Source organism: Plectropomus leopardus, chromosome 16 (genome assembly GCF_008729295.1).
Source record: "Plectropomus leopardus isolate mb chromosome 16, YSFRI_Pleo_2.0, whole genome shotgun sequence".
NCBI classification, from domain to species: domain Eukaryota; kingdom Metazoa; phylum Chordata; class Actinopteri; order Perciformes; family Serranidae; genus Plectropomus; species Plectropomus leopardus.
The window spans coordinates 15,485,111-15,510,632 of record NC_056478.1 but is presented as its reverse complement, the minus strand read 5'-3'; the positions used below and the strand labels follow the sequence as shown (position 1 = coordinate 15,510,632).

General features: G+C 41.7%; 2 protein-coding genes across 2 annotated transcripts; both read left to right on the top strand.

Moving 5' to 3' along the window:
- Nucleotides 1–1,601: 1,601 nt before the first annotated feature.
- prdm1c (PR domain containing 1c, with ZNF domain) lies at nt 1,602–13,382 on the top strand. Its single transcript, XM_042504061.1, has 7 exons — nt 1,602–1,812; nt 3,367–3,624; nt 5,457–5,576; nt 6,894–7,146; nt 9,745–10,754; nt 10,910–11,038; nt 12,516–13,382. The coding sequence occupies exons 1-7, from the start codon at nt 1,786–1,788 to the stop codon at nt 13,071–13,073; spliced, it is 2,355 nt and encodes a 784-aa protein (XP_042359995.1). The 5' UTR covers nt 1,602–1,785; the 3' UTR covers nt 13,074–13,382.
- Nucleotides 13,383–15,414: 2,032 nt separating this feature from the next.
- Nucleotides 15,415–24,446, top strand: xkr5a (XK related 5a). Its single transcript, XM_042502958.1, has 7 exons — nt 15,415–15,564; nt 16,542–16,725; nt 16,907–17,091; nt 17,606–17,818; nt 18,132–18,301; nt 18,534–18,645; nt 20,174–24,446. The coding sequence occupies exons 1-7, from the start codon at nt 15,432–15,434 to the stop codon at nt 21,118–21,120; spliced, it is 1,944 nt and encodes a 647-aa protein (XP_042358892.1). The 5' UTR covers nt 15,415–15,431; the 3' UTR covers nt 21,121–24,446.
- The last annotated feature ends 1,076 nt before the right edge of the window (nt 24,447–25,522 follow it).

Here is a 25,522-nt window from a genome sequence, read left to right as displayed (position 1 = left end):
TCTATTTGTTTATTTAAAAGAGACTAGATTACCTCATTTCTGTGAGAAATGTTACATTCCCAAATAGCACAGTTATTTTTTACTCTGCCAAAGAGGAAATTTCAAGTTTTGTTAGTTTCACATCATTTTGTTTGAACTTTCTGGTCAGACTCTCTGGAGCTCAACATTATCTATATCAGTGAGAGGAGACTGATACATAGAGTGGAAATATTTCAGTCTGCAGCTGTTGCTGTGATGAAGAGCTGGATATTAAATTTCATCATATTCAACAAGTGTCACTTTACAAACCACATTTTAGTTACTTTAAACTGACCGTCTTATTGAGCTGCACAACATGCAAAATTAGGGAGGAGGCAACATTTATTTGCTTCAAATTTAACTTTTTTTCAAGATTAAGTGTAAGTAAGACTAAGAGTTTGATATTTAAGGAATTGTCTAACTGGTTTATAGTAGAGGTGTGGACGCAAGGCTAATGACTTTGACAAATTCACAAATTTGATGACTTTAAACTGGACTTCACAAACACAAAAATACTTGGCACTGGCAAACACTGGCTCAGACTCTGGACTTCACTTGGACTTCACTTGAAAATACTTGATATCTTCCCCTGCAAGCCCAAAGATTATAAAGTAATGTTAATTATGAAAAAGGGTTCTGCAAATCAATTCATTTCCTGAAACAGCTAACATGAACACTTTTCATTCCCAGCAAATTGACCGTTAATTCCTAAAACCCAATTTATTTTAACCAATCCAACAGCAGCCAGTCACATTTTAGGGGAGAACCATGAAGAGTTAATGTTACACTACTTACTAAATGGGAAAAATTATACCAAAAATCATCCTATAGCAAATAAAAATTATGCAGTGGTCAACAAAAAGTGAATTGCAATATGCAAAACCTGCGGGTTGAAAATTGCAGATGGAGACACAACAGCTTCCAAAAAGCTTGTTTCTTACAAATTTTGAAAAATATCCTATTTTTTATAAATTCAATGTATTATTACTTTGTTTTTAAAATGGTACTGCATTTGGTGAAGAGCGCGCTATGACTTCTAGTACTCAAAACACACATATTAGGATTTGGGACTTGACTTCAGACTCAAGTGCAAAAACTTGAGACTTGTATTATAATGACTTGGTCCCACCCCTGGCTCATGGTGTGCTGCATTTAATCCTGCACACAGGCAAGCTCTCTGTGAAAAATTAAAATCTTACATCGCATTGATTTAAACTGAACTGAATTGACAACTTTCAAGACTTTTCTTTAAACTATACAAGTGTCAAAATAACCTCATCCCCTCTGTGTTGTGTACTCAATTTCCAAACACAATGCAGGTATGCAGGCTTCCCACCCAAAGATGGAGTGGGTGAGTGTCTGTCAGAAAATGAAGATGTATTTGTCTGATCCGGACATAGCTGTGTGACAGCCCCCCCGCACTGGAGAAAGCCTCACGCCCCAGGGCAAGAGAGTGACACACACACAAACACTCTCCAAGGAGGAGTCATAGGGCAAAGGAGAGGAGGGGGGAGGAGAGGAAAGGGAGTGTATTTCTCTCTGTGTCTGTCTCAAACACACACCTTCCCTCTGACTGTGTAAGAAGCAAGAGGAAGAGTCACACGCTCAGTTGCGCGGTCACTTGCACGCAGGTACTCAGGATACTGAGGCTGGGTGAGAGACTATACGAGAGAGAGAGAGAGAGAGAGGGGGGATAAGAGACAGAGGACAGCCACTGGTTGCTCATAGACACTCAAGCTTTCAAGGAGAGCACTGGCAGCCTGCCTTATGTGTGGCTCCTCTCAAGGCTTCACAGTAAGTGTGCATCCTTTTCAAACCATCTTATTGATTTAATAGATCTAATTATTCTAAGTAAGCAAGAACTGGAGATCTTTTTTTTTTTTTTTACTTACTTGATTTATTTTTTGCAAGATGACACTGTCCGGCAGAACATTAATGTCAAAGTAAGGTGAAGAGTGATTTCTAGAGTTGTTACATGTTGCCCTGCGACTCACACAGCTGTGTGCCTTTGACTCATGTCATGCTTTTCAGAATATATTTTCTGCTGTGTCACTGGGTTTGATAGTTTCAGAGTGAGCTGTAACACTTGTGACAGTCATTCTGAGTCAGCTGTGGTGACCACAGTTCAGAGAAAAAATAGAGTGAAACGTCCAAAAATCTCTTCTCTTTGCACTTTTATCTGTATGACTTTTTTTCCTTTTCATCCATAAAGGTTTCATATTTTGGTATTGCAACACATATGCCACTTTTGCATAGTATATAACTCTGGTTTCTGTGTGATTTTGAATTAATTTGTTAAAATTAGTGCAAATTTCAAATTCTGGCACTCTAAAGATTGGTTTAAAGGTAGTTGTGCAGGATTATGGAATAAGAAAAGCTTCCCTGCAGTTGTCATTTAGATTTTTTCCCTGTTAAAGGTTTTTTTGGTGAGAGTTTTTCTTTATCGGCTATGAGGATCCAAGGACAGAGGGATGACGTATACTGCAAAGCCCTCAGAGGCATACTGTGATTTGTGATATTGGGCTTTGTATGTAAAAATTAAATTAAACTGAATTTAACTTAAGGAGGTCACATGAGTTCTTACCAAATATTACCCACCACAGACCCTATCTGTGACTATCTCAGGCACAAACTGAAAAAGCCTCAAAAGGGAAGTTCTGTGAAAGCACATCTTATCATTGTCTTTTAATCACAAGTCTTCTTCTCTTTTACTATTTCAACTTTTCATCCCATCAGTCAGGGAACTCTGTCAGAGCAGACGTGCTTGACAACAATCTTCTGAGAATTGAAGAACAGACAGAAAGAAAGAGAAAGAGACTTCAGACCTGGCCGAGAGCCAAGTCCCAGTCAGTTCAGAGGAAGTCTGGTCGATTCACTGGGAGCGCTGATTTCCTTGTGAAAGTGGTCCTGACGTGCACAGGAACCTCCCTTATAGCCCAGGGGTTGCGATTGGGAGAGTCACAGGATGTATGGGACAGTGGGGGCAATGGGGCAGTGAGCACGAAGGTTCCACTTTGAAGTTTGTTTGTCCGGTAGTAGCTGTTGATGGGAAAGTTAGATTCTCCGCCACTTCTCCTCCTCCTCCTCCTCAACATCCCTGATTTGCCCTTGCCTCCTCTGTGTCACACATCTTGCGCTCTGGAATCTAAATTTAGCTCCATTCAAAACTTGACTTCCCTTGGTACTTCAGCTGTTGTTTGTATTGTCTGTGTTTTTTTTCTCTTTTGTTGTGACATAAAAGGGAAAAGGTCAAAGGAAATCTGTCAAAAATCAGATGTCACTCCCATTGCCAGAATCATCTTGGTTTTTTTTTTTGATGGACACTTTATGTCTGTATCTTCTCTGTAGGCCTCCTCCTCGCCGTGCACCACAGCCATGTTAACCTCAGAAAGCTCTCCACAAAGGACAGGGGTCACTGTAGCGGCGATGCCAGAGACACAAGATACAGACATGACATCATGGTGCGAGGAAGACTTTGAGGAGAAGTGCACTTATATTGTGAAGGACCAACTTCTGGAGGACGAGTCCGAAAACAACGGCAAGACACAAGCTGAGAGATCCTTACCCCGAAACCTGGCCCTGAAACGCTGCCATGATTCTGCAGAGGTACACATTCAAACTAACAATCTGATTTTTTTTTTCAATCCAAACCGGGAAAATTACACAGAAATTTTACAATTCAATATATCTAGGTGGTATGTAAGCATGTACTGCAGTTGTTTATGCTTTGTGTAACTGCTGACTCCTTGCGTCACTCCAACATCCTTCCATCCACTCATCCATCCACAGGGCGGGAAGTACTTGACATGTTGTTGTCTAATTTCAGCCTTTCCTCTCTGCTGTGTATGTGTTGAGGCAAAGACAGAGAAAGGAGAGCCCCTAGGCGCAAAGCCTGAGGTCTCTGTGATTAGCAGCTACCTCAGATTCCCAACCCTTTTGTCCCATTGCACAATTACACCATAAAGCAGAGTTCCAACACCTTATGGATAACATCACAAACATCATTTGCATTAAGTGCGTGGCAGTTACAGTAATTTAAAGGTTCCATATTTTACTATTTTTTGGGTTCATAGTTGTATTTTGGGTGTCTACTAGGACATGTTTACTTGCAACAAATGTTATTGTTCAAAAAACACATTATTTTTCTATTACTGTCTGCTTGAATATACCTGTATTCAGCCTCTGTCTCAAACACTCCGTTATAGCACCTGTCTACTTAAGACCCCCTCCTGAAAAAGTTCAGTCTGCTCTGATTAGTCACTCAATTGCACTGTGGCAGCACTTTTTACCTTTATATGTTGTACTTGTGACATCATAACTTCACAGAAGTCCTGACGCCTTGTTTAAAGGCACAGTTTCTGAATATGGGCTTTGTGAATTTCTTTGGGGATTGAGGGTTTTGACACTTTCTCGTTATTTATATGGCACCTATAACTGCTTTATAATAATAAACATTTTTTAAAAAAGATGTGGAAATCATATTTTTAAAATATGGTTACCTTTACAGTGGAGGACAGTTTATGTGTAACTGGTTGGACTGGGAAATTGCAGATAGTGTGGTAAATGCATGATAGAAGATTAACCAAGTGGGTTATCAATGAAGAGGAAACATTAGGTTTCCTTACACAAAATAAGGGTTGAGCCTCTGTAGATGAAAGATAGTTGTCAGGCCAGATCAGAGGAAGCAGCCGAGGCGTCTGCAGCAAAATACCTGTACCACCACTTTGACCTTCTAATATGGTCTGTCTGGAGTCTGCTCAACACCAAAGAGCAGGTTACATTACAGTAATCTGTGACACCTCAAACGAGCTTTATGACAAAGGAGGTAAAACTAGCTGGATAAACTTTAGATATGGTGAAGCATGTAGTGGTTGATCCAGCTACATGCACCACACCAGTATTGCTCTGAGATGAAAGAGAGACTACATTACCATTGCTTTAGGGGATTTTAGCACGGAGCTCAAAGTGCAGTTGACTGGCCGGGGTGTGCCCATGACACTTTATCCTCCCTTCCTCACCCTGGAGGCTTGAGACGGAGGGGTGAGTTTCACACCTGGAGGTAGCAGAACAAGAGCGGTGGTGAAATTTTAATATGGTAGAGAAACTAAAGATAACGTGGAGCAATTGGCTCATGAAATATTCAGCGTGTGATGGACACCTGGGAAATTTTCTCTAGGGAGGTTTGTCTCGACTGCCAATATATAACAACAACAAATAAATGCTTGTTTTCTTTTTTCTGGAGAATTTTACAGCGAATTGACCTGATCCTTTTTGTTAATCACCAAGAAACCAGCATGAGGTGAAGAGTCAGTTAAGAGACACTGTATTCCCAAGAATCTCATCCCTCTAATTATGTTTCTCAGCTCTGAGTGCATCTGGCTGCTTGCTCAGACCTCCAATCTGTTGTTTGATGATTTCATGTCCTCCTTGTTGAACAGGTGCGTGGGGTGACCAGTAAGGAGCTGATTCCTAAGGGGACACGTTTCGGTCCTCTGGTTGGGGAAAGCTACACCAACGAAACGCTGCCGAAAGACGCAGACAGGAAGTACTTTTGGAGGGTAAGTCAGCTGCATGTGAGTTTTTGGATTTGAGTGCATGTGAAATTCGTCTTGGTGTGTTTTTACAAAGCTGTTCACATCCTGTATCTCCATCTGGCGTGGCACAAGTTAGCAGTTGTGGTCAGCGCCTGACATCCTGTGAAAGTATAACTTGGTCTACTAGTGCTTGGGTACCTTTAAATGCTGCAAAATCAGATGTGTTTGCCAGTTCTCTGCCTGAGGTCACACACACACACAGCTGTTTGGTTTCAGTGACGCAGCGTTTCACCTCTCTCTCCGCTTCTCTCGGCAGGGGTGTTGCTGCCGGTAAATACAGCATACACATGTCCGCGCTCCACCAGACTCATAAACTCTCACACTGACTAAGCAAGGAAGTGGCTTTGAGCCCTGAGAGCTGTTATGTTACAAATCAGCAGCATCAGGATGTCTTCCATTACACATGTGTGCCTGTGTGATTCTGCAGTTTAGAGTCAGCAACCTTGAAATCCTGCAACCCCCGACCAAATCTTGCAGCAGCCATAACACAGACGACGTGTTGACATTAGCGGCATGACTCAACTGACAGCATAACTTCAAATGGCAGATTAGATTAGATCTAAAGACAAGGAGGGGAAAACTGTTTAACCCTTTGATACCTGAGCAAATGGGCTTGATTTCTTTCAAAAACATTCAAAGAGGGCGATGAGCAACTTTCCAAGAAATGCCCCTCCTCAACCACAAAAAGAGCAAAACAATTGTAAAATGTTACAAGAAAATACCTCAAGAAGGGAGAAAATTTATATTTTTTGTCTGCAACATAATTTAAAATGTATAATTATAATAAAAGTATAATATAAGAGAACAATTATTATAGTTTTCTGGACCCCCCCACTAATTTTCAGATTATTTCCTGTCACCTTTTATTTTTATTTTTTTTTTTGCAGTTAGCAGAACATTTCTTGCCAAGTTTCTGAAGTTTCAGGTGTTAAAGTAAACTGATATTGATCTAAGTGTTTAAGGCTTAAGGGAGCTTAATTCTAAGTGCTTTTTGAAAGTTCAGAAATTCTTCACCACAAAGGCGTCAGGTGAGAGTCGTTGTGGGCAAGATGGTATACTCGCTACTACAATCCAGTATACTGTGAAAGTCTTATTCAGCACTGCTTTCATAACCCTGGATGACTTGTGTGCAGCAGACACGGGCAGCACCTATCTCAGCTTAAAGAACATACACTATTTACCATAAAGGCATCAGGAAACCTGTGACATCATGGTTTCAGATTCACAGCGTGTCATCATCAACTGAATTATCTCCTGTCCTGTAATCTCTCAAACTGTAAGGTCTTCTCGGAGGGGCGTCTCCACCACATCCTGGATGGTTTGAACGAGGAGAGGAGCAACTGGATGCGTTACGTCAACCCAGCCTGCACTACAGATGAGCAGAACCTGGTTGCGTGCCAGAGCGGTCTAGACATCTTCTTCTACACCGTCAAACCACTTCAGCCTGGCCAAGAGCTCCTGGTGTGGTACTGCCCTGAATTTGCCCAGCGTTGTAACTACCCTCCACTGTGCCAACTCGCTATTGACAGTATTGGTAAGTGTATGAGATACCAAAGTATCTAAACCTAAAGTATCCATTTAGGATGGTGCAGCTTTTTTGAACACCCTAAAGGGACAGTCCACCTCCAAATTGAAAAAGTAAAATTGTTCTCTTACCTGTAGAGTTATTTATGTATCTAGACTGTTTTGATTGGTAGTGTTGGTAATGAGATGTTTGCCTTCTCTCCAATACAATGGACCTAAATGGCACTCGGCTTATGATGGTCAAAGCCCCAAAAAAACAAACAAAAAAAAAAAAAAACACTTTGAAAAACTTAAGAGCAGAAACTTTGATTATGTTGAGTAACTGGGTCATGATTTCTGCAAGGAGACATTGCTGTTGAGTTTTTCAAATATATATTTTTTGCACTTTGTGCACCACAAGCTGAAGGCCATATAGTTCCAATATATTCGAGCGAAGGCAGACATCTCTACTGCTGATATCTCCAACACTCAGCAACTCACACCAAAACAATCTAGATTGATAAATATGTCCGATTGTCAAGTGGAAAAATAAGCTATTTTTGGATAAACTGTTCCTTTAAGTTAACAGAAACCATTTCTGTGCCCACACTTTGAGACACATCTGTTATTGCGGAGTAAAGCTCCCAATCAAAGCGCCAGCTGACTGACACGCTCTTTGTGTGCATGTTTAAACGTTTTTCAGTCACACCCACAGCCCTTTTGTTAAAACAGGACACAAAGGAGGAGAGTAGAGTCCTGAAAGCAGAGAGGGTCTGTCTCCAGGTATAGCCACAGTACCTGTGTAAAATGAGACCAATTTCAGGACTTTAGGCAATGTTTCAGTTTCCCTTTTTTAACTCCACGTAGAAACACAGCTGGCAGCTCTGTGACACACAAAGCATTTGGCTTTCATTCACAAACACAAAGAGTGTGCATGCTCGTAGAGAGGCCGCATGCACTCACCAAAATACTCATTTACACGCACGGTCACATACAAGAGGCGACCTGAGGTGCTGACAGCATTCTGGCACGACTCCTCTTATTTATTTGGCTCTTAAGGTGGAGGAGGGGTAGGAGCCACTCCAGTGACGACTTGAACTTCCTGACAAGGCGACCCGCTGACAGATTGATATCTCACTGAGTGTCGGCTGTTTGTTTGCTGAGAGCCGCTTCTCAGGAGAGGGGGAAGGGTAACACGGGGGAGCACACAGTAGATAAGGGTTGCTCTGTGTTTGTGTGGGTTGATGTTGACTGTGTCCAGGAGTAGGTGAAATGTGCACGCATACTTCTGTATTTTGTCTTCCTCTGTTTGTCAGCTTGTATCCTTTGTCTACTCTGAGGCGAATCAGTTAAGCAGACTCTCACCGCATGACTTCATGGGTAAAAAGTTGAAGAATTTGCTCAGTTGTTTCAGATTTAGATTTCATAAAGTTGACCTGTGTGTAGAGTTTATCAGAAATAACTATTATTCATAGGTCAGTTGTGTTGTGACTGGTATATTTTCCTCTCAGACAAGCATCTTTTCTGGGTGAAATCTGTGATTCATCAGTCACTGTCCATGAAAAGTAGTTCCTTACCCTGTGTACCACTCTACACTGCTGACTTTATTTTTATTTATTCAGATACTGTTCCGCACTTTACACATGTATATATGTACAGTCTCTTAGTTTTTTTTTAGTTTTTTTTTAAGCATATTCCTTTATATTCTATTAATAATGTGTGCTCTTTATTCTCTGTTCTTACTGCATGGCACTGCTACATCCCAATTTCTCAGTTTTGAGATCAATCAAGTATATCTATCTATCTATCTATCCATCTATCTATCTATCTATGTGCTGCTTGTGGCAGAAAATACAAGCCGGCACTTTAATGCAAATAACACACTGTGCCCACTAACTCCATGCTATCTGTGTCCTTATCAGACACCTATTGTTTCACATGTGGTGTCCACTTTCGTAGAGAGCCAGGGCAAGTTGGGGAGATGGTGCACAGACAGGCTCGCAGCTTGTAAAATCACTACAGCTGCAAGAACTAATCAATTTGTTGTCAACTATTAAATTAATCACCATCTAAGTTGATAATCGATTAATTGGTTTGTGCATAGATGGATTACTGAATGGGCCTGCCAGGTACAAGCCCAGTGTCAGAAACCCTGACCACCACCCCAACAACAACCACCACCACAACACTTTGCTTGCAGATTGCCTCTCAAATTAATGTCTAACTAAAAGAAGGCTCAAAATGACCACAAAGAGACATAAAACACCACAAAGAGATGCAAAGGAATTGCAAGGTGACACAAAATGAACCAAAAAAAATGCATCAAAGAGAGGCAAAACCACAACAAGGAGATGCAAAACAACAATTTTGTATTATGTACTTGACCAACTAACAAATCCATTTATCAAGGAATAAATCAAGAGATAAACTGAAAATGAAAATAATCAGTAGTTGCAGTATCTGGAGCACATGACACACTCTGAAAGTAAAGGTACAGGGTGATTTCAACAACTCGTGCATGATAATGTTAATGTCATGAGTGTATGCGTCACTCAGCTGAATGATGATGCTGTCACTGAATGTCTAAAAAGGATAACAATTTATTCTGATGTCATTTTTTGTCCCACAGAGCAGAGTCAAGAGGAGGAGAAGACAACAGCTAAACGAGGACACAGTGTCTCTGAAATCCTCCGAAATGAGCCCTCCAAATCCCAGACTGCCTGCAGCAGACATCTGGACAGTCCCTTGTCTCAGACCAACCTCCCTGCAGTTTTTCCCTTGTGTCCCCGCGTGGTCTACCCAGTCCAGCCCCGCTCAGAATCAATTCATGGTCATAAATATGCAACTCTACCATCTCTGCCATCCTGTAGCCCTCCAGCTGCCAAAAGGCTGGCTCTAAGTGTCCCCTCCAGTTTGCACTTCACCTTTCAGCACAGTCAAAGCCCCGTTATAGTTAAACCTTACCAAGAGCCCTCTGCGCTAGGTCGTGTTCATCCTGCTCTGCAGCATGCTCCCTATCTGCTGCCTCACTACTCACTTGGCCTTAACGGTATTCTACCTCATTCATACCCATTCCATAGTGACCGACTGAAACCTCACTTAACATCTCATTTGCTACCTTTTGACGGCTATGCGCACTTCCTCCACCCTCTGGCAAACACACATAAAGACTTGACACTTGCACTATCCAACGCCAAACAAGACCTCATTCTTTCACCTGAGCACAGAGACAACAAGGACCGTGCATCCAAAAGGACAAACTACCTCAAGATCCCCTCAGATGACCTCAGAGATTTCAAACACTCGCCTCCAAGCAATGTCCATGCAGACCTCACAGTACCTGCCACATCCAGTGCCTCATCCATGGTCACCTCACTCCGCAGAGCACTGCCGTCTCTAGCACCTGGAGGATGCTCACCACCGGTGGGCATGGCCGCTTTCTCAGACTGCCTTCCCTCCAAACCCACCTCTGCAAATCAGAGCAATAATGAGGATGCAGTGGATCTCAGGAAGACCAAACGAGGGGGACAGATTATTGGCTACAAGACCCTGTCTTACCCCCTTACCAGGCAGAACGGAAAGATCCGGTATGAGTGCAACATCTGTGGGAAGGTCTTTGGGCAGCTTTCCAACCTAAAGGTTAGTTCCTTCTCATCATATCAGTGAAGCAGGGATGAGAAAAATGCCTGAACACATTGGCTTTAAATTGACTTGAACAACACTGATAGTATTTTAGGGAATATTGTTTAACATAAACAATATATATGTAAATATTAATCTCTGACTGTCCTCAGGTCCATCTGCGAGTGCACAGCGGAGAACGTCCATTCAGGTGTCAGACCTGCAATAAGAACTTCACTCAACTGGCCCACCTGCAGAAACACTACCTGGTTCACACTGGAGAGAAGCCTCATGAATGCAAGGTATGGCTGTACTTTAAGTTAGAGAAATAGTTTGACTTTTAGGAAAGACTTACCAATCTCAAGTCTGTACAGTAAATGTAGTTGGAGGCAGTTTCTAGTCAGTTAGCCTTAACCTGACTGGAATAAGGCTAAACAGTTAGCCTAAAAATCTTCCTAAGAGCACCTGTTAAAGCTCAATAATTAACATGTTATATCTTGTTAATTCAACCCTTAAAAATTAAAGGAACAGTGTAAAGAATTTTGTGGTCCATGTGCACAGTGTCAATTTTCGGCTGGGATTCCTTCACTGTTCATTATCAAGTAAGTTTTTACAAGGAGCCAAATTATCTGCAGAGGTCTCCTCCTGTCCAGAACAAATGGACCAGTTTATTAAAAACAATAAAACCACTGAATAAAGCAGTTTCATGTGACAAAATCTGCAGGTTTACAATACTGCTCGTCGTGTAGGGGCTGCTAATGACTGTAGTCAATACAAAAACCCTAAAATGCAAAAGGTCCTATCTAGAGCCCATATTTGGTTTGTCCATTCTGGACCATAGATGTAGAAATAATAACTAGATACTGGATGCCAAGATGGTGTCGGTTCATTTAAATGGCGTTTCTTGCTTGGCGCATACACCAAAAAAGTGTCCAACTACCAGGTTTACTTAAGCAGTATGTGGCCTGCTGAGTATGCGCAGTAGTGCTCCTCTCACTGGGCCTAGCTGTGTGTTTCCGCTCAGCTCATTAACTTTAGAATGTGATGACGTTACTGATTTTTTTAATTGCTTTTTTCAGCTCGAGGAAAGTTTAAACAAAAATAAAACCTCCATGGATGAGAAATTCACAATACAAAGAGTCATAATTTACCCTTTTTTGCAGTTTGAGGTGTCCTGTCAACAGTTTTACAGACATCTCTTTAATAAATGTGGTCTATGGGGAAAACGCTCCTTGGGCCACAGGGAATTTTTGCTGCACTTCCGTGAGTGGCCACTGGAAAAATTGGAAGCAAGGCTAAGAGGCTTTCCTGGGGGCCAGTCAAAGACCAGCTCCCTATGTAGATAAAAATGGGTTGTTCTCATAATGAAAATATGACAATTCTTATTTTCAGGTGATTATCAACTAAAAAATATATTCTTATTATACCCAATCCTACACACACTGGACCTTTAACTGTAAAAACAGCAATTCATCATTTTACATTGGGTTATATGTTTATTTCTCCGCTGCAGAGAGTGACTTCCTCAACTTTGAGGCACTGCTGATTGCCTGGCAACTGCTCATGGCCAAAAAGTGGTCCAGGACATAACACCCCCACCCTAATTAAAACCAGACAATTTTACATTTACAACAAAGGATGTATAATGAATGTCCATAAATCATCCTCAAATATCATAATTGCATTACTGTTACAAAAATACAAGCTGTAACTGTAACTGTGACCAAAAAAAAACCCCAACAGATTTTAAAACATAATCTTGGCTTTTCTTTCACACAGGTGTGCCATAAGCGATTCAGCAGCACTAGTAACTTAAAGACTCACCAGCGGCTACACTCAGGGGAGAGGCCTTACCAGTGCAAGCTCTGTCCAGCCCGCTTCACTCAGTTTGTCCACCTGAAGCTCCACAAACGCCTCCACAGTGGAGAACGACCTCACAGATGTCCTTGCTGCCCCTGTGCCTATCTCCACTACTGCAGCCTCCAGGTGCACCTCCAAGGTTTCTGCCCCCTCTCCCCCTCGGCCTCCCACAGACACTCACCGGAGGAGCTACACCGAGTCAACGCAGAGATCGAGAGGTTTGACATGAGCGAGGCAGCAGAGCAGCTCGAGGCCATGGCTGCAGAGGCCGAGATGGACCAAGGGAATGTTATTGACCTCATAAAGAAAATGGAGACTCATAGCTCTGCCCACCACGATGGTGCAGAAGGGGAGACTGACCTGAGCATCTACAAATCAGCAAACAAGTTTTCTGCAGTTCAGCTGCGTCATAGCAGCTCTCTACCTCTGCATTCAACCGGCATCAAACTGGAGTCAGGCTGCATATCAGAGGCCTAAGACTGCCTTGCTAATCCAGCCATATAATCCTTACAGGTCAACTCAGCAGCTGTCTGTTACTACCCTATTTGAAGTAAAGCCTTATCTCTATCATGGATTGCCTACTCTGCACAGGCTGTAGCGTGTGAAGAATCAAAGACTTTACCAGCATGGCCTGGAACCAGTGACTCGTTTGATTTAATGTATACATTTTTTGTTAATTTATTCTGTTACTAACATTAATCTAAAATGTATGAAAACAGAGATTTGTGACATTTTCTGCTCTTATATCTCTGAAGCATCTTCTTGAAACAACAACTAAACATGTGATTTTGCATAAACAAAGTTTGTGGTGAGTGTTTCTGTTTATATGTGTTCACTGTCTCCCTCTTAAAGTGACAGTTACTGTAGAGGCATGACTATGCAGAGTAAGTGAGCTGTAAGTGATGAAGTGATTACCACAGACGAAACCTCCCTTCTTTGCATGTAGCATATATACTTGCCTTTCTGTAATGTGCTGGTGCAGTGACGTACATATAACATCCTGTTATGAGTCTTGGGACACTTAGCACCAGTAAGTGCCAACCCTTTAACCTGGAAAAAGAGAACACAACACAAGACAAAATTATCTTCAATGACATTATGAGGCCGCTGCTAATTTTGTAGGCTACATCCGTATTTTAGTTTCGGTATTAATCAGATGACAGTCAATAAACTCACAACAGATGACTGTACAGTTTATTCTGAGATGCTCAGATGTTAGATTATTTGTGAGTAGCCATTTTACAGCTAACCACCCACCTTCTAATTCACCATAAAAATACATAAATCCACACTCAATGTTTAATCCATTGAATACACATAAGGTGCCAGATTGCAAAAGCGCATCATCATTGACCTTTTTTTGGGGGGGGTGTATCAAAGAAAAGTGGCAGTAGATGATCCCGTCAGACCCACTGGCAGGGGTCCAGCTTATGTTTATATTAATTATTAATATTTGTTTTGTTATGGCCTTCTGTCATGTTGCAAAAGTTGCTCCCAGGAAAAGTAAGCTGAGTATCACTGTCTTAAACATTTTTTGTGAATGCTGCATAGACACTTAAAAATATGACACACTGTGGTAAAAGATCCGGGATCCTCACATTACAGCTTAAAAAGGGTGTCAGGTGTCGTAATGTTCAAAGTGGCCATCTAATAATTAGACAAATGACATCTTACAGAGCATGCTTCTTCAATGCTGAGGACACACTCCTGATCAGGTCACAGCATGCCTGCCAGCTGCTCTGGAGCTCTTTTGCCTTGCCCTGAAAAAAAATCCAAACAACAAGAAGAAGGCCTTAACAAGAACCCATAAAATAATATTATTTATCTCTGACATGCCTATATGGATTACTGAATGGGCCTTCCGGGTACAGACACAGGGTCCCAAAGTGTTAGAGCCCCCACCTGGCCCTCACCTGCAAAGTGTCAACCAAATTAAGAGGTACCATCTAGGAAGACACTCAAAAGGAAACAAAACAGACACAAAATAACTACAAAAACAAGCAAAACAGCCACAGTGACACAAATTGAGTCTTACTAGTCTTCTTGTTTTCTGAGGAAAATATTTTTTTAATGTATTGTTTGGGTTCAGTTTCAAATGTAAAAAATAAGGGTTTAGAGTTATTGTACTTTGCTTTGTGAACATTATATTTGTCAAAATAATTATTAGGTTACTAATATAATATAAATTCATTTTACTGCCCCTACATTTATTGAAACCAAACAAAACATTCTCTGGGCATAGAGTGAAATCAGAGTCAGTATTATCAATAGCAAATTTACTCAAGTCTTGTCATAGCCTTTTCGTGTGGGTACAATGCCAAAATAGGTGAAGAAGTATTTATACACAATGAGCAATTTACACTGATATAATGTTTCAACATGACATGATAATAATAAGATGGGTAATATCTGTGAATAATTTTGAAGGACACTTCCCTTATTTTATTAGTCAACAAATAGCTAACGTTCCAGATATTTTCAAAATAAGGTCCTTATGTAAAGCTGTTCCAATAAGTAACCACACAATTTATTCTGAAATAAATTACGCGTTCTTCTGTTAGGCCTATATGTACTGGGGGAGGAAAATGAAGCTCTAATGAAACATGAAAGCAATTATGTGTTACAGTGAAAGAGTCAGGGTGGAGGAAGGTGAGCTCCGTACATTAACAGTAACAGTAACTGTCGGTAAACCGATGCCCCTTTAAAACCGCGCGGTGACGTCACATATTTTTGACGGGGGGCAGGCAGCGGGAGAAGAAGGGAGCGGATGTACCCAGGGTGAAGGATGCCCGGGATAATGTCACCGGTTTGTTCACTGTCCCACCTATCCGTATCATGATAAACGCTGCTGGGGCGGTCGCCCGCAGGATGCCGTCCGTGGCCCGGCGGAGCGGATGCTGGATAGCGTGGTGCCAGGCGGTCCTGCTCGCCGCGTCGGCGCTGGTTATCGTGGCCGAACGGACCGCTCGTAAGTGGACATAGATCTCCCCGCGCTAACGGGGCTGCTTGTTTGGGATATGAATACATGGCAGGGGGGTGGGGGGATGCTAATTTTGTGGAAAGAACTTTCGTTGGCTTGAATGAATGAAAAATGCTGCTGCTAAGCCACGGTGCTTCGTGCTGGAGCTTTCCAGCAGCAGCCGTAGTTCAGGTTGGAAACACAATCCAAATGGTGACGCTGTAGCACAGCCGTTACTACTGAATTGGCAAACCTAGCTTGACTTTTTTAAAAGCACAGCTATGTAACAGTGGCGTTGGTTAGCCAAGCTGTGGGCCAGGGACCTCTGGGGGTCATTCAGCACGGTCACAAAGCTGAAAAGGATAACCTCTGCAGTTTTCTGCAAGATTTCTCCTCCAGACATCCTCCAAAAACATGTTAAATAGCCAATTATTGAAGTTATTATTAATGTTTTAATGCTAAAGTATTTCATTTATTGCACATCTGGACTGTATGTTGAGAACAGTGTGCAGCACTCATAGGTGTGATGATTCCCTGACTAAGCAGATCAATGGGGCAAGGGCAGGACACCAGAGAGACAAGGTGACTGGATGTGTACAAAGTGTGACTTTCAGCAGGTATACCATTCCCACAAGATAAAAATACTTGTTCTGCTGGGATCCGTCTCAACCGAGAAAAATGAGGCGTTAAGTTAAAATGATCAATAAATTATTATTTTTGCGGTGCAAGAAGTCTTGCATAATTAAGGATGGATTGTAGACTGTTGCAGCCAGAGGTGTCTTTGTGGAGAAGCTTATATTTTAAATTAAAGGACAATCCACTCAAGCAAAGTGTTTCTCGAGGACTCAAGGTTTCTGTAGCTCTCAACAAATCCTCACACATGTGATTATATGTGACAAGTCAGTCTTAGCGATATGAATTCTTCATTGAAAACAAACATTTCACTTGACATAGAAACATAGTGTATCACCTTGCATCTGTGTTAGTGTTTTACTGTATAGGGTTCTACCTTTGGAATGAGGAGACGCAGTGGGCGGGCCTCACTCTCGGCCTCTTTCTACCGGGGACAGCAGTCCAGCTGCTGAGCATGAAATGGTACTACGATGATGGGGATGACAGGCGATGCTACCTCTCTGTCATACACATACTGCACTTGGGAATATTCAAAAGGTAAGATCTTTGCAACTCCAGATATGTTACAAAGTACAGCATCTTTTGTATATGAAGATTTACTATTGTGTGCCATTGTAGAAAACAAATATTTTGAAAATATTCTGTCATTGAAATCTTCACTAGGAGGTTACTGTGCATCACTTCTTTGGAATCTGTCTCTGTCTCCCTCTTCTGACAGATTATGGGATTGCATGAGATCGGTGCTGCGTATGCAGGGCTCGGTGGCTGAGCTCGGAGCTGCTGTCATGCAGCAGGCAGATGTTGCTGCCCTTTGGCTGCTGGAGGCCCTCGTCCTCACGCTGCCTCAGAGCCTGCTCCAGGCATATGTGGTGGTGTCCACTGATGTGGGCATCATGTCCCCAGGTAAACCGATCTTAGCATGGCTCTGCATCTTTTTTGGCATAATTATTTATCTACACAAGTGACAACAATTTGTGCCCCACTGGCCAAATCTGCTCCCCTCAACCATTTTCTAATTCACAATAAAAACAAACTGATTCACAATAGGAATTGTTTTTGTACTTTTAGTATGCATAAGGTGCCAGAGTGCATAGAACAGCATCAAGGTACAGATTATTTGTTTAAAAAAAAAAGTGGAGGTGCCAGTTGAGGATCCCCCTCATCCCATGACAGAGGTTCTAGCTAAGCCCCTAGTGTCCTGAAATCCTAGAAATATCCCAAAATCCTAGAAACATCCTTAATTTCTAAAAATGTCCTAAGATCTTAGAAACAAGTATGGGGCTATAGCATCTGGCCCCTGGCCTCCTGTCATTCTGTAAAAGTGACCCTCAAGCAAAGCAAGTTGAGTATCCCTGCTCTGAACTGTGTAAGAGATAATGTCTGTTTTATCTTTACTTCCCTCTGTTCTTACCTTCAGTGGCCTACTGCTGTGGTCTGTGTGTGCTGTCGATTTCCTGGGCGCTGGTGCTGTACAGCAGAGCCTGCTGTCTGATACGACCGGGCCACTTGGCCATGCCTCCGGCAGCCCTGCTGTGCCAGCTGGTGTGGCGGGCAGGCATGCTGAGTGCCAGGGTGACTTGCCTCATGTTCTTTGCCAGAGTCTTTAACTGGTGGGTCTGTGGAGTAGCAGGTGAGGAGAGACCTCCATGGGGGCATTTGTGTAGCTGTCTCTGAAGTCTGGCACCTTTGAAAAGAAAGAGAAAGGGTTTAATGAAATGATAATAAAAAATAAAACACTAAACAAATGTAAATAGATCTCAATAACTAACCTAGGTAGATTCTTATTAATTCATAACTAAATAAGTGATGTAATTTTCCTCAGTGTGATGCTGCATGTCCTCTTTCTCCAGTTTTCACTTGCTTCTCTGCATCAATTTGATACACTTCATATGGATTCCCTATTGTGCCTGTATCTCCTAGTCTATTTTTACGTTGACCTCCAGGTTTCCACTGGCTAACGGCCTCATTCTGGCTGGTATCACAGCAACCAGACGTCTGCACCGGCCCCTGGTGTTGGCGCGCCTTTAATGGCATTATGGGGCTTGTCCATATCTTCCTCTTCCTCAACGTCAAAGACGGACCCTCGCGCTTCCGCATGGCCAGTTTTTATGCAGTAAGACGTGACTTGTTATTTCTGCTCATTTTCAATGCATTCAGACACAGTTTTGTATTCTATGTACAGCACTGCCTCATTGACGTACACACAGCAGGGCAGCTGCACACACACAGATAAACACACGCAGGCACATAGTTTGCATTGTCATCCTCACCTCTGCGAGCTTCGCTTATGGTTACGTAAAGCTGTCTACAGATGACTGATGGTGTGACCTTCTCTCTCCTTTTAGTTTATGTTTGTGGAGAATGCCACCCTGCTGCTGGCCGCCTCCGACTTCCTTAGCGAAGCATCATGGGACAGCATGACCCTTCCCACCACTGTGCTGTGTAGCTTTCTCCTTGGTGAGTCACTCTCTCTATCTGCGCTCCCTTTGTTTTGGAACAAAATTGTCTCATATGTTTTGACGTTCATTGCTTATAATTAGACATGTGTTAAAATGTCTAATAGTTTCTGTGGTATCTGCGTAATACAACCTCAGTGCTGATTCAAAAGGGTAAAACTAATTCAAAGTTGGAAAATACAGCTATGGCATTGGATATTGTTATTGCCCTTTAAGTGCCATTGTTAAAGGTCCAGTGTGTAGGATTCATGGCATCTGAGGTTGCAGCAACCAAAACCTGTCTTGTGTGTCAAGCATATAAGAGAACTATGTGTGTCCCTTTTTGTCATTTTGCGTCCCCTTTCTGAATTCAGAGGATTTGCGGGTCCATGAATGCAGTTCAGGCAAAGCAGCAGTTAGACTCACATGTTGGATAACTGATGTCGATCCACTCAAAGCTGATCAAATAGATGGATGAGATGACCAGCTGCTGCGAGTAAATGCAAACTTTTAGACCCAGCAGAATTAACGGTTAAGATTCACTTTCAATGCGCTGGACGTTCTACTGATCCATCTGAGCCCAGAGTACGCTAGGCGCTCTGAGAGTGTGATGCAATCACTAACCGAACAGTATATATATTTAAACAGCTCTCCTAATGAACAGTCCAGCTCCAAAAATAGAAAATCTACATGTGGTGGGCTGCCACAAATTAATGAATGTATGGGAAACTCTGATATTTTATTTGCAGAAATAATCTGCTTTTAAGTCATTTTTGATATTGTTGAATATGACAGTAAACTCAAGACCATCCTGTGATGAAATCACTCCAGCTGCAATACAGCAATGTAAGACGTGACAGCGGCATTCTTGCAATATGGTAAATAAGCTAACGGCACTAATAACAGATGAGCAGTGTGCAACAACATTTTCTGCAGACACTAAGTATCAAACAAAGAAATATATCCTTTTAAGTTGCTGTGAGCTGTAAATTTACCACCTCTCAGCAGTAAGAGAGAAGATAATTTTATTAATTTATTAATTAAATTTTTAATTAATTTTTTTGAAGCCTTACAGTGCAGAGTTTCTTCCTCAATGCCACTGCTTTGTGGACGCAGCAGCCTCTATTAAAGAGTAGCATGACAGTTAAGAGTACTCACTGAAAAGGAAGAAAAATCTCATGCAAAATCTGGGGACCAAAACGTCCCCAGAGGCACACTGCACAGCACACAGACTAAGAAAAAAAAAAGCCACTGCTTGACTTTAGGCAATTTCAGTCCACCGAGGGGACTCCGAATGATGATTCAACTATCAGATTTTCAGGGGGCAGCTCTACTCAAAATGCCTCTTGTAGCTCTAACTACAATAGAGAACCCTAGGAATGAGTCCTAAAACCTAGAAATGACTCAGCACCTTCGGTTTTCTCATTTGTTTACCATAGAGCTTATTTTCTGCAATGATCTGTATGTTAACTGTAAAATACCACGTACAAATATTCTCAAAACATACTGACTGTATTTAAGTCAACTGTTTGCTGTTCCCTGCTTCCCAGGTGCTACCTCACTTGTCCTATACTACCGGTTCCTCCACCCCAAGTCAACAGAGATCTCCCAGGGTACGCTCCACAACCACATGGGCAGCACCTGTATAGAACGAGGGGAGTCCTCCTTTTCTCTTGGGGACAAAAGCCTGCCTGCTGCCTCCATTCAAAACCATGGCAGCTTCTCCCTATCAGGTGTGGCTGGTTCTCTGCTGGAGCACCCAGGAACCTGTGGGGGCCGAGCTAACAGCTCCTGCCCGTGCTACCACCACCACTGGCTCCTGATCCGGCTGGCTCTGAAAACAGGAGATCTGGGGAAGATCAACAGAGCTTACGGGGCAGGCGGAGCAGCAGCTATACTTGATATGGAGGAGTACAACCAAGAGTTTAAGAGTAATGAGGGCATGACGATCACAGCAGGAGGAAGCTGCGAGGGGGTCTCCACGTCTGAGTCTCAGGGGAAAGGCCTGGCACCTCTCTCGGACTGCAAAGACGAGTTCCAGAGTGTGAGCGAGCCAACATCAACCGAACAACCTGAGGACGAGGACGACAGTCTGGAGATGGAGAGCCCAATGGAGTCTCCCACATCAGATTTCAAACGTAGCTCACCAGAGGGAAAGTCTGTGTTTGGAGACAGTCCGGAGCCGTACTTCTGCCCCACAGAGTCAAGTTCAACCCTATATTTCAGCGCTGATCCTCAGTCTCCCAGCAGTGCCAGTAACCCCCGTCTGGACCGGGACACTGGGGGCCTGGAACAGGGGGTGCGCCTCAACTCAATCCCCAGCGATCCAGCCCTTCACAGAGATGTCCGTGGGCTCATTGGCCGGGTCGGACCACGCTGTACTTCCACTCCTAAACTGGACTCTGGAGTGTCGGACTCCCCTTCTAGTGTCCCTCACCTCACAGGTCCGAGGAGGCAGCTTATAATGTCACGAAGAGATGAAGACGATAACTTCTAGCTTTCTTTAGACAGAATCAGGGAAAGAGCAACAGCAACTTATCCAACATTAAAGGAGTACACCAGCTTTTTGGAAGGGCACTTTTCCATCCGTTCGTTGCTGTTGGATGACCTCACCTCTTTACGCTGTATAGTTAGTGCACTGTGGGGTAGTGATGCGCGGGTCCTACATTTTAATCTGCGGTTTGGCTGGTTCAGGTGAGCTTGCTAGAAATATCGCGTGTCTCAGGCAGGGCAGGTCATTAAATTACAGAGTAGCATTCTGACAAAGCTGTTATAATTTACAGAAACTTAGTGCAATAATCCAGTTAACACCTTCTCTTCCTGTCTCCTCTCTGTCTCTTTCACACAACGAGCAGCTCTCTCATCAGTCTCATCAGCACTGCTGTGCTCAGGCTTTTAGCTTTTGATTAGGAAAATCTGGTAAGGTCCGACATATTCCTATATCCCTCGGGTCATAATGTCTGGTAAAAATATTTCCCTCTGCAAATATGTAGGCCTAACACTGTGTTCTTACAGCAAGCAAGAGTCTCTCTGTCCACACTGACTCCATTAAATATGCACCTCTGTAACGTCATGTAAACAAACCATCATACCGATCAGCTGTGCGCTCATGTAAACAAACCATGCAGGTTTTTCAGCTGTGCGCTTGAGATCATATGCTAAAGATGTCGTCACTTAAAAGCTTTCTTTCTGTCATTTATACTTTTTAAAACAGAAAACATGTTTTAAATTGTGATATTTACTGGAAATTACTTACAATATAGCCAAAAGCAAGTAGGTCATTACCAGAAACGTTCTGCTCCCATTCACTGGGTGTTTGGTTCGAGTTATTTACTGATGTACATGTGTATGGATCAGGCTGACTGGGTTGGCTCTCATAGCGGGCCAGGTTGGGTTGGGTTTCAAAAAAACCCTGACCTGCGCATCACTACTGTGGGAAATAATTTATGAAACAAATTTGGGATAAAGCTAAGCTAGCGGATATTCTCCTCTCCTGAACTAATATTTAGAAGATCACTTTGAAGGTGAAACCTTCAGCAGTGTTTTCTGTCAGACATGAAGAAGACAAAGATTGGCTACAAAGATGGTGTATTGAAGCTCAGAAAGACCTGTCTGACTAAACATTTCTTCGGTTGTTTTGACAGCAATTAACTTTAGCCTCAAGTGCTATACTGTGCAATAAAGTGAGCACTAGGTGTGCCACTGAAGTTATATCAATAAACGTCATTAGAAATATGCAGCTGTTTCATGATCTCGAACAACTGACGGTCTTTATAATACATACCAAAACTGCTGTTATTCATGATAATTTTGCCAGCAGTTATGAGAATAGAGAAACTATTCTTAGATCTTAAGGAGACGGGAGTATCTGACCTCTGAATATTCACCATCTCAGTATAAGCCAGAGCACTGTTGGCTTCTTAAAGCACAAATATCTTCTGTATCATATGTCTATTGCTGTGTTTTTTTGTTATTCCCATATGAAAAAAAATTCCTGGTCCTGTCAAAAAAAAAAAAAATCTGTATTTTTTGTATAATCATGTCAACTGGTGTTGCTTTGAGCAAGGCTAGTTTGTCAACCTGGCAAAAACTGTGTTTGATGTTTTATCTTTACTTACATGTTGACCATGTAATTGCTAAAATGTTTTTTGACTTTACATTACGTTGGGGGGAAAGTAATGTCTCAGGCACTGACTTTAAAGGGAAAAATAGTTAGTTTTTATCCTGGGCCATTTTTTTCCATGTTTTTGTTTATACGTGACTAATGGAGACAGCATTTTGAAATTGGTTCAGTATTGAGTGAAACAGTCGGCAGTGTAATTCGTACTGTCAGTTCACGACAGGCTCAGATAGTTATTGCAGGAGTGTGACAGTTTAATGGAAAATACCAGGAGATTGGTTTCTTTATCATATAAATTACTGATATTTCAAATACAAATTAGACGTTTGAGCGCCAACTAGATTTGATAAAATCAAGTGGTTGTGGCTTTACATCAATAAATACAAATAGATGTTGACAAAATCTGACATAATTTGCAGTTAAAAAAATGTAACAAATCACAATAAATCATAACATATGTTACTGCAATACTTAGCTTATCGTAGAATATTAAATATAGCAATAATTGTATCGTGACTTAAGTAAGGTGATAATATCTTATCATGGGGCCTCTGGTGATTTCCAACCCTTTGAAAATACCCTATAGAAAAATGAAATGTTTTTCTCTACATTTCGCTGACCCGGTCGGTTTCTTATTGTGAGTAATCAAGTCTTGCTCAATGAGAAGTCTCATTGTGAAATCTAGCAGACTTTTCCACATTGGCGAAATCACAATAACAACACAACAAACTCTTCCCAACACTCTTCTTTCAAGCTCTCACTAACATTTAAACTGTTGTCTCACAAGATTTTAGAAGGAGACTTGATCCAGACTTGGTTACAATAACAAACAGACCAGCAAAGGTAAAGAAAGACATTTAATCTCTCTGTAGGGTCCTTTCTGTATAGTTGTCAGACACTTACACTAACACTCTGGACCTGTCAGTGGTAAAAACAAGCACCCAGAATTGTTGTAAATTAATGGTGCAAAATTGGCCGCAGTGATTACATTGCAGCCTTTTTTGTCACTGCAACTGGAGCAGTCCGTCTCAATACTGAACCAGTTTCAAAAATTGTTTTCTCCAAATTCATGGTAAAGTAGGGTCCAGGTTTAAAAAACACCAGAGCTCCCCTTTAAAAAACTTCCAACTGTCTATTGCGTAATAAAATTAAAGGATGCTAATAGGGTACTCGTAGTGACATTTGTATGTGCTCTCGATTGCTGTCTCTAGGGCACAAATGCATTTTTGCTCATTGCCGTTCAGTAAAAGGGATGAAATCCACCAACAAAGCAGTGAAATGATGCTGGGGTTTTTCTTGCACCCAGGTGACTGCCTATTTGACATTTTGAACTGTGAAGTGCAAGGCCACTGGTGGCTTCAAATAAGCAATAAATAGCCTACATATTGGGGTGACTGGAAAACGAGTGTTTGTAGTTACTGAACTTTGAACTATGGTTTTATATTTATGGTATGAAGTACAGTACTCTGCAAAAGTCTTAGGCCACCAAAAAACTCAGAACAAAATAACTTCAGAGTCAGATTTAAGCTAAAATTTAGTGTGACCTCCCTTTACATATAGCACCTCTTGACCTTTCTTGGGCAGACTATCTTCAAGTTTTCTTAAATAATCTTCTGGTATATCGTATCAAGCCTGCTTCAGCACTTCTCAGAGCTCATCTTAAGACCTGGGCTTTCTTTTATTCGTGTCTCTGTCCTGGTGATCCCACACAGACTCTCCGATGTTCAGATCTGGACTCGGTTAGGGGCCTCGCAATCTCTGTCAGTGTTTTATCAGCTTTTTTTTCTCCAAATATGATTTCACTACATTAGCAGAGTGCTTGGGATCATTATGTGCTGAAAAGTAGGTTTACCCATTTCCAGTAGTTTTCCAGAGGGAACGGCGTGTTAAAATGGTGTTTGGTGTTAAAATGGTGTTTTAAATTTTGTCTGCACTTTTCAGCATTCATAATCACAACAAAACCATATAACCATAACACGGGCAGTTCAGACAATCATTGTTGAACTTTGGACATGCCTTGAATGCAACCTGGTTTAAATACCAGGGTTCCCACAGTCATGGAAAACCTGGAAAAGTCATGGAATTTCACACTCACATTTCCCAGGCCTGGAAAAGTCATGGAATTACAAAAAAAAGCTTTGGAAAAGTTACTGAATTTTGTTGTGTGTCATTAAAATTGTTTTAATAATTTTCCATGGACAGCCTTCTATGTCATGTAACATAACTGAACATTTATATCCTGTAGCTGATGACATAATGTAGCTCTAATATGGGTGACATTTTATTATAACATAAATTTCTAACTGAAATTATTACAATTATATTATTATAATTTTAACTGAAATTATGTTTGAATAGAGTTTGAATCTGATTTGTAAAAAAAAAACACTGGGAAGGTGGGGCTAGGGAAGAAAAAAGTATTATGGGCCCTTGAAAAGTCATGGAAAGGTTTTGAAATTTTGTCCATGACAATGTGAGGGAACCTTGAAATATACCAGAAGATTGGTATTGTAAATCTTATTTTGTCTGCCCCAAGAAAGTTCAAGATGTGCCAGAAAATTAAGGTCATAATCAGGTCCCCCTGGATCCTTAAAAGGTCTTAAAAGCCATTGAATTCATGAATCTAAAAACAAATCCTTAATTGGTATTAAAACGTCTTAAATTAATCTCTCAAAAGTCTTGAAAATACAAAGACTTGCTTTTTCCCCATGCTGCACTGTATATTTTTGAAATAAATTGACTGAATTCTTCTTCCTAGACTCCTGTGATGGGTAATAAA

Excerpts from the sequence above, each read along its gene's own strand:
- prdm1c (XM_042504061.1), top strand. The coding sequence starts at position 1,786 with ATGTGTGGCTCCTCTCAAGGCTTCACA. Across the intron at positions 10,755-10,909 it reads GGCAGCTTTCCAACCTAAAG|GTCCATCTGCGAGTGCACAG; the intron begins GTTAGTTCCTTC and ends GACTGTCCTCAG. Across the intron at positions 11,039-12,515 it reads AGAAGCCTCATGAATGCAAG|GTGTGCCATAAGCGATTCAG; the intron begins GTATGGCTGTAC and ends TCTTTCACACAG.
- xkr5a (XM_042502958.1), top strand. The coding sequence starts at position 15,432 with ATGATAAACGCTGCTGGGGCGGTCGCCCGCAGGATGCCGTCCGTGGCC. Across the intron at positions 17,819-18,131 it reads GTGGGTCTGTGGAGTAGCAG|GTTTCCACTGGCTAACGGCC; the intron begins GTGAGGAGAGAC and ends GTTGACCTCCAG. Across the intron at positions 18,646-20,173 it reads GCTGTGTAGCTTTCTCCTTG|GTGCTACCTCACTTGTCCTA; the intron begins GTGAGTCACTCT and ends CCTGCTTCCCAG.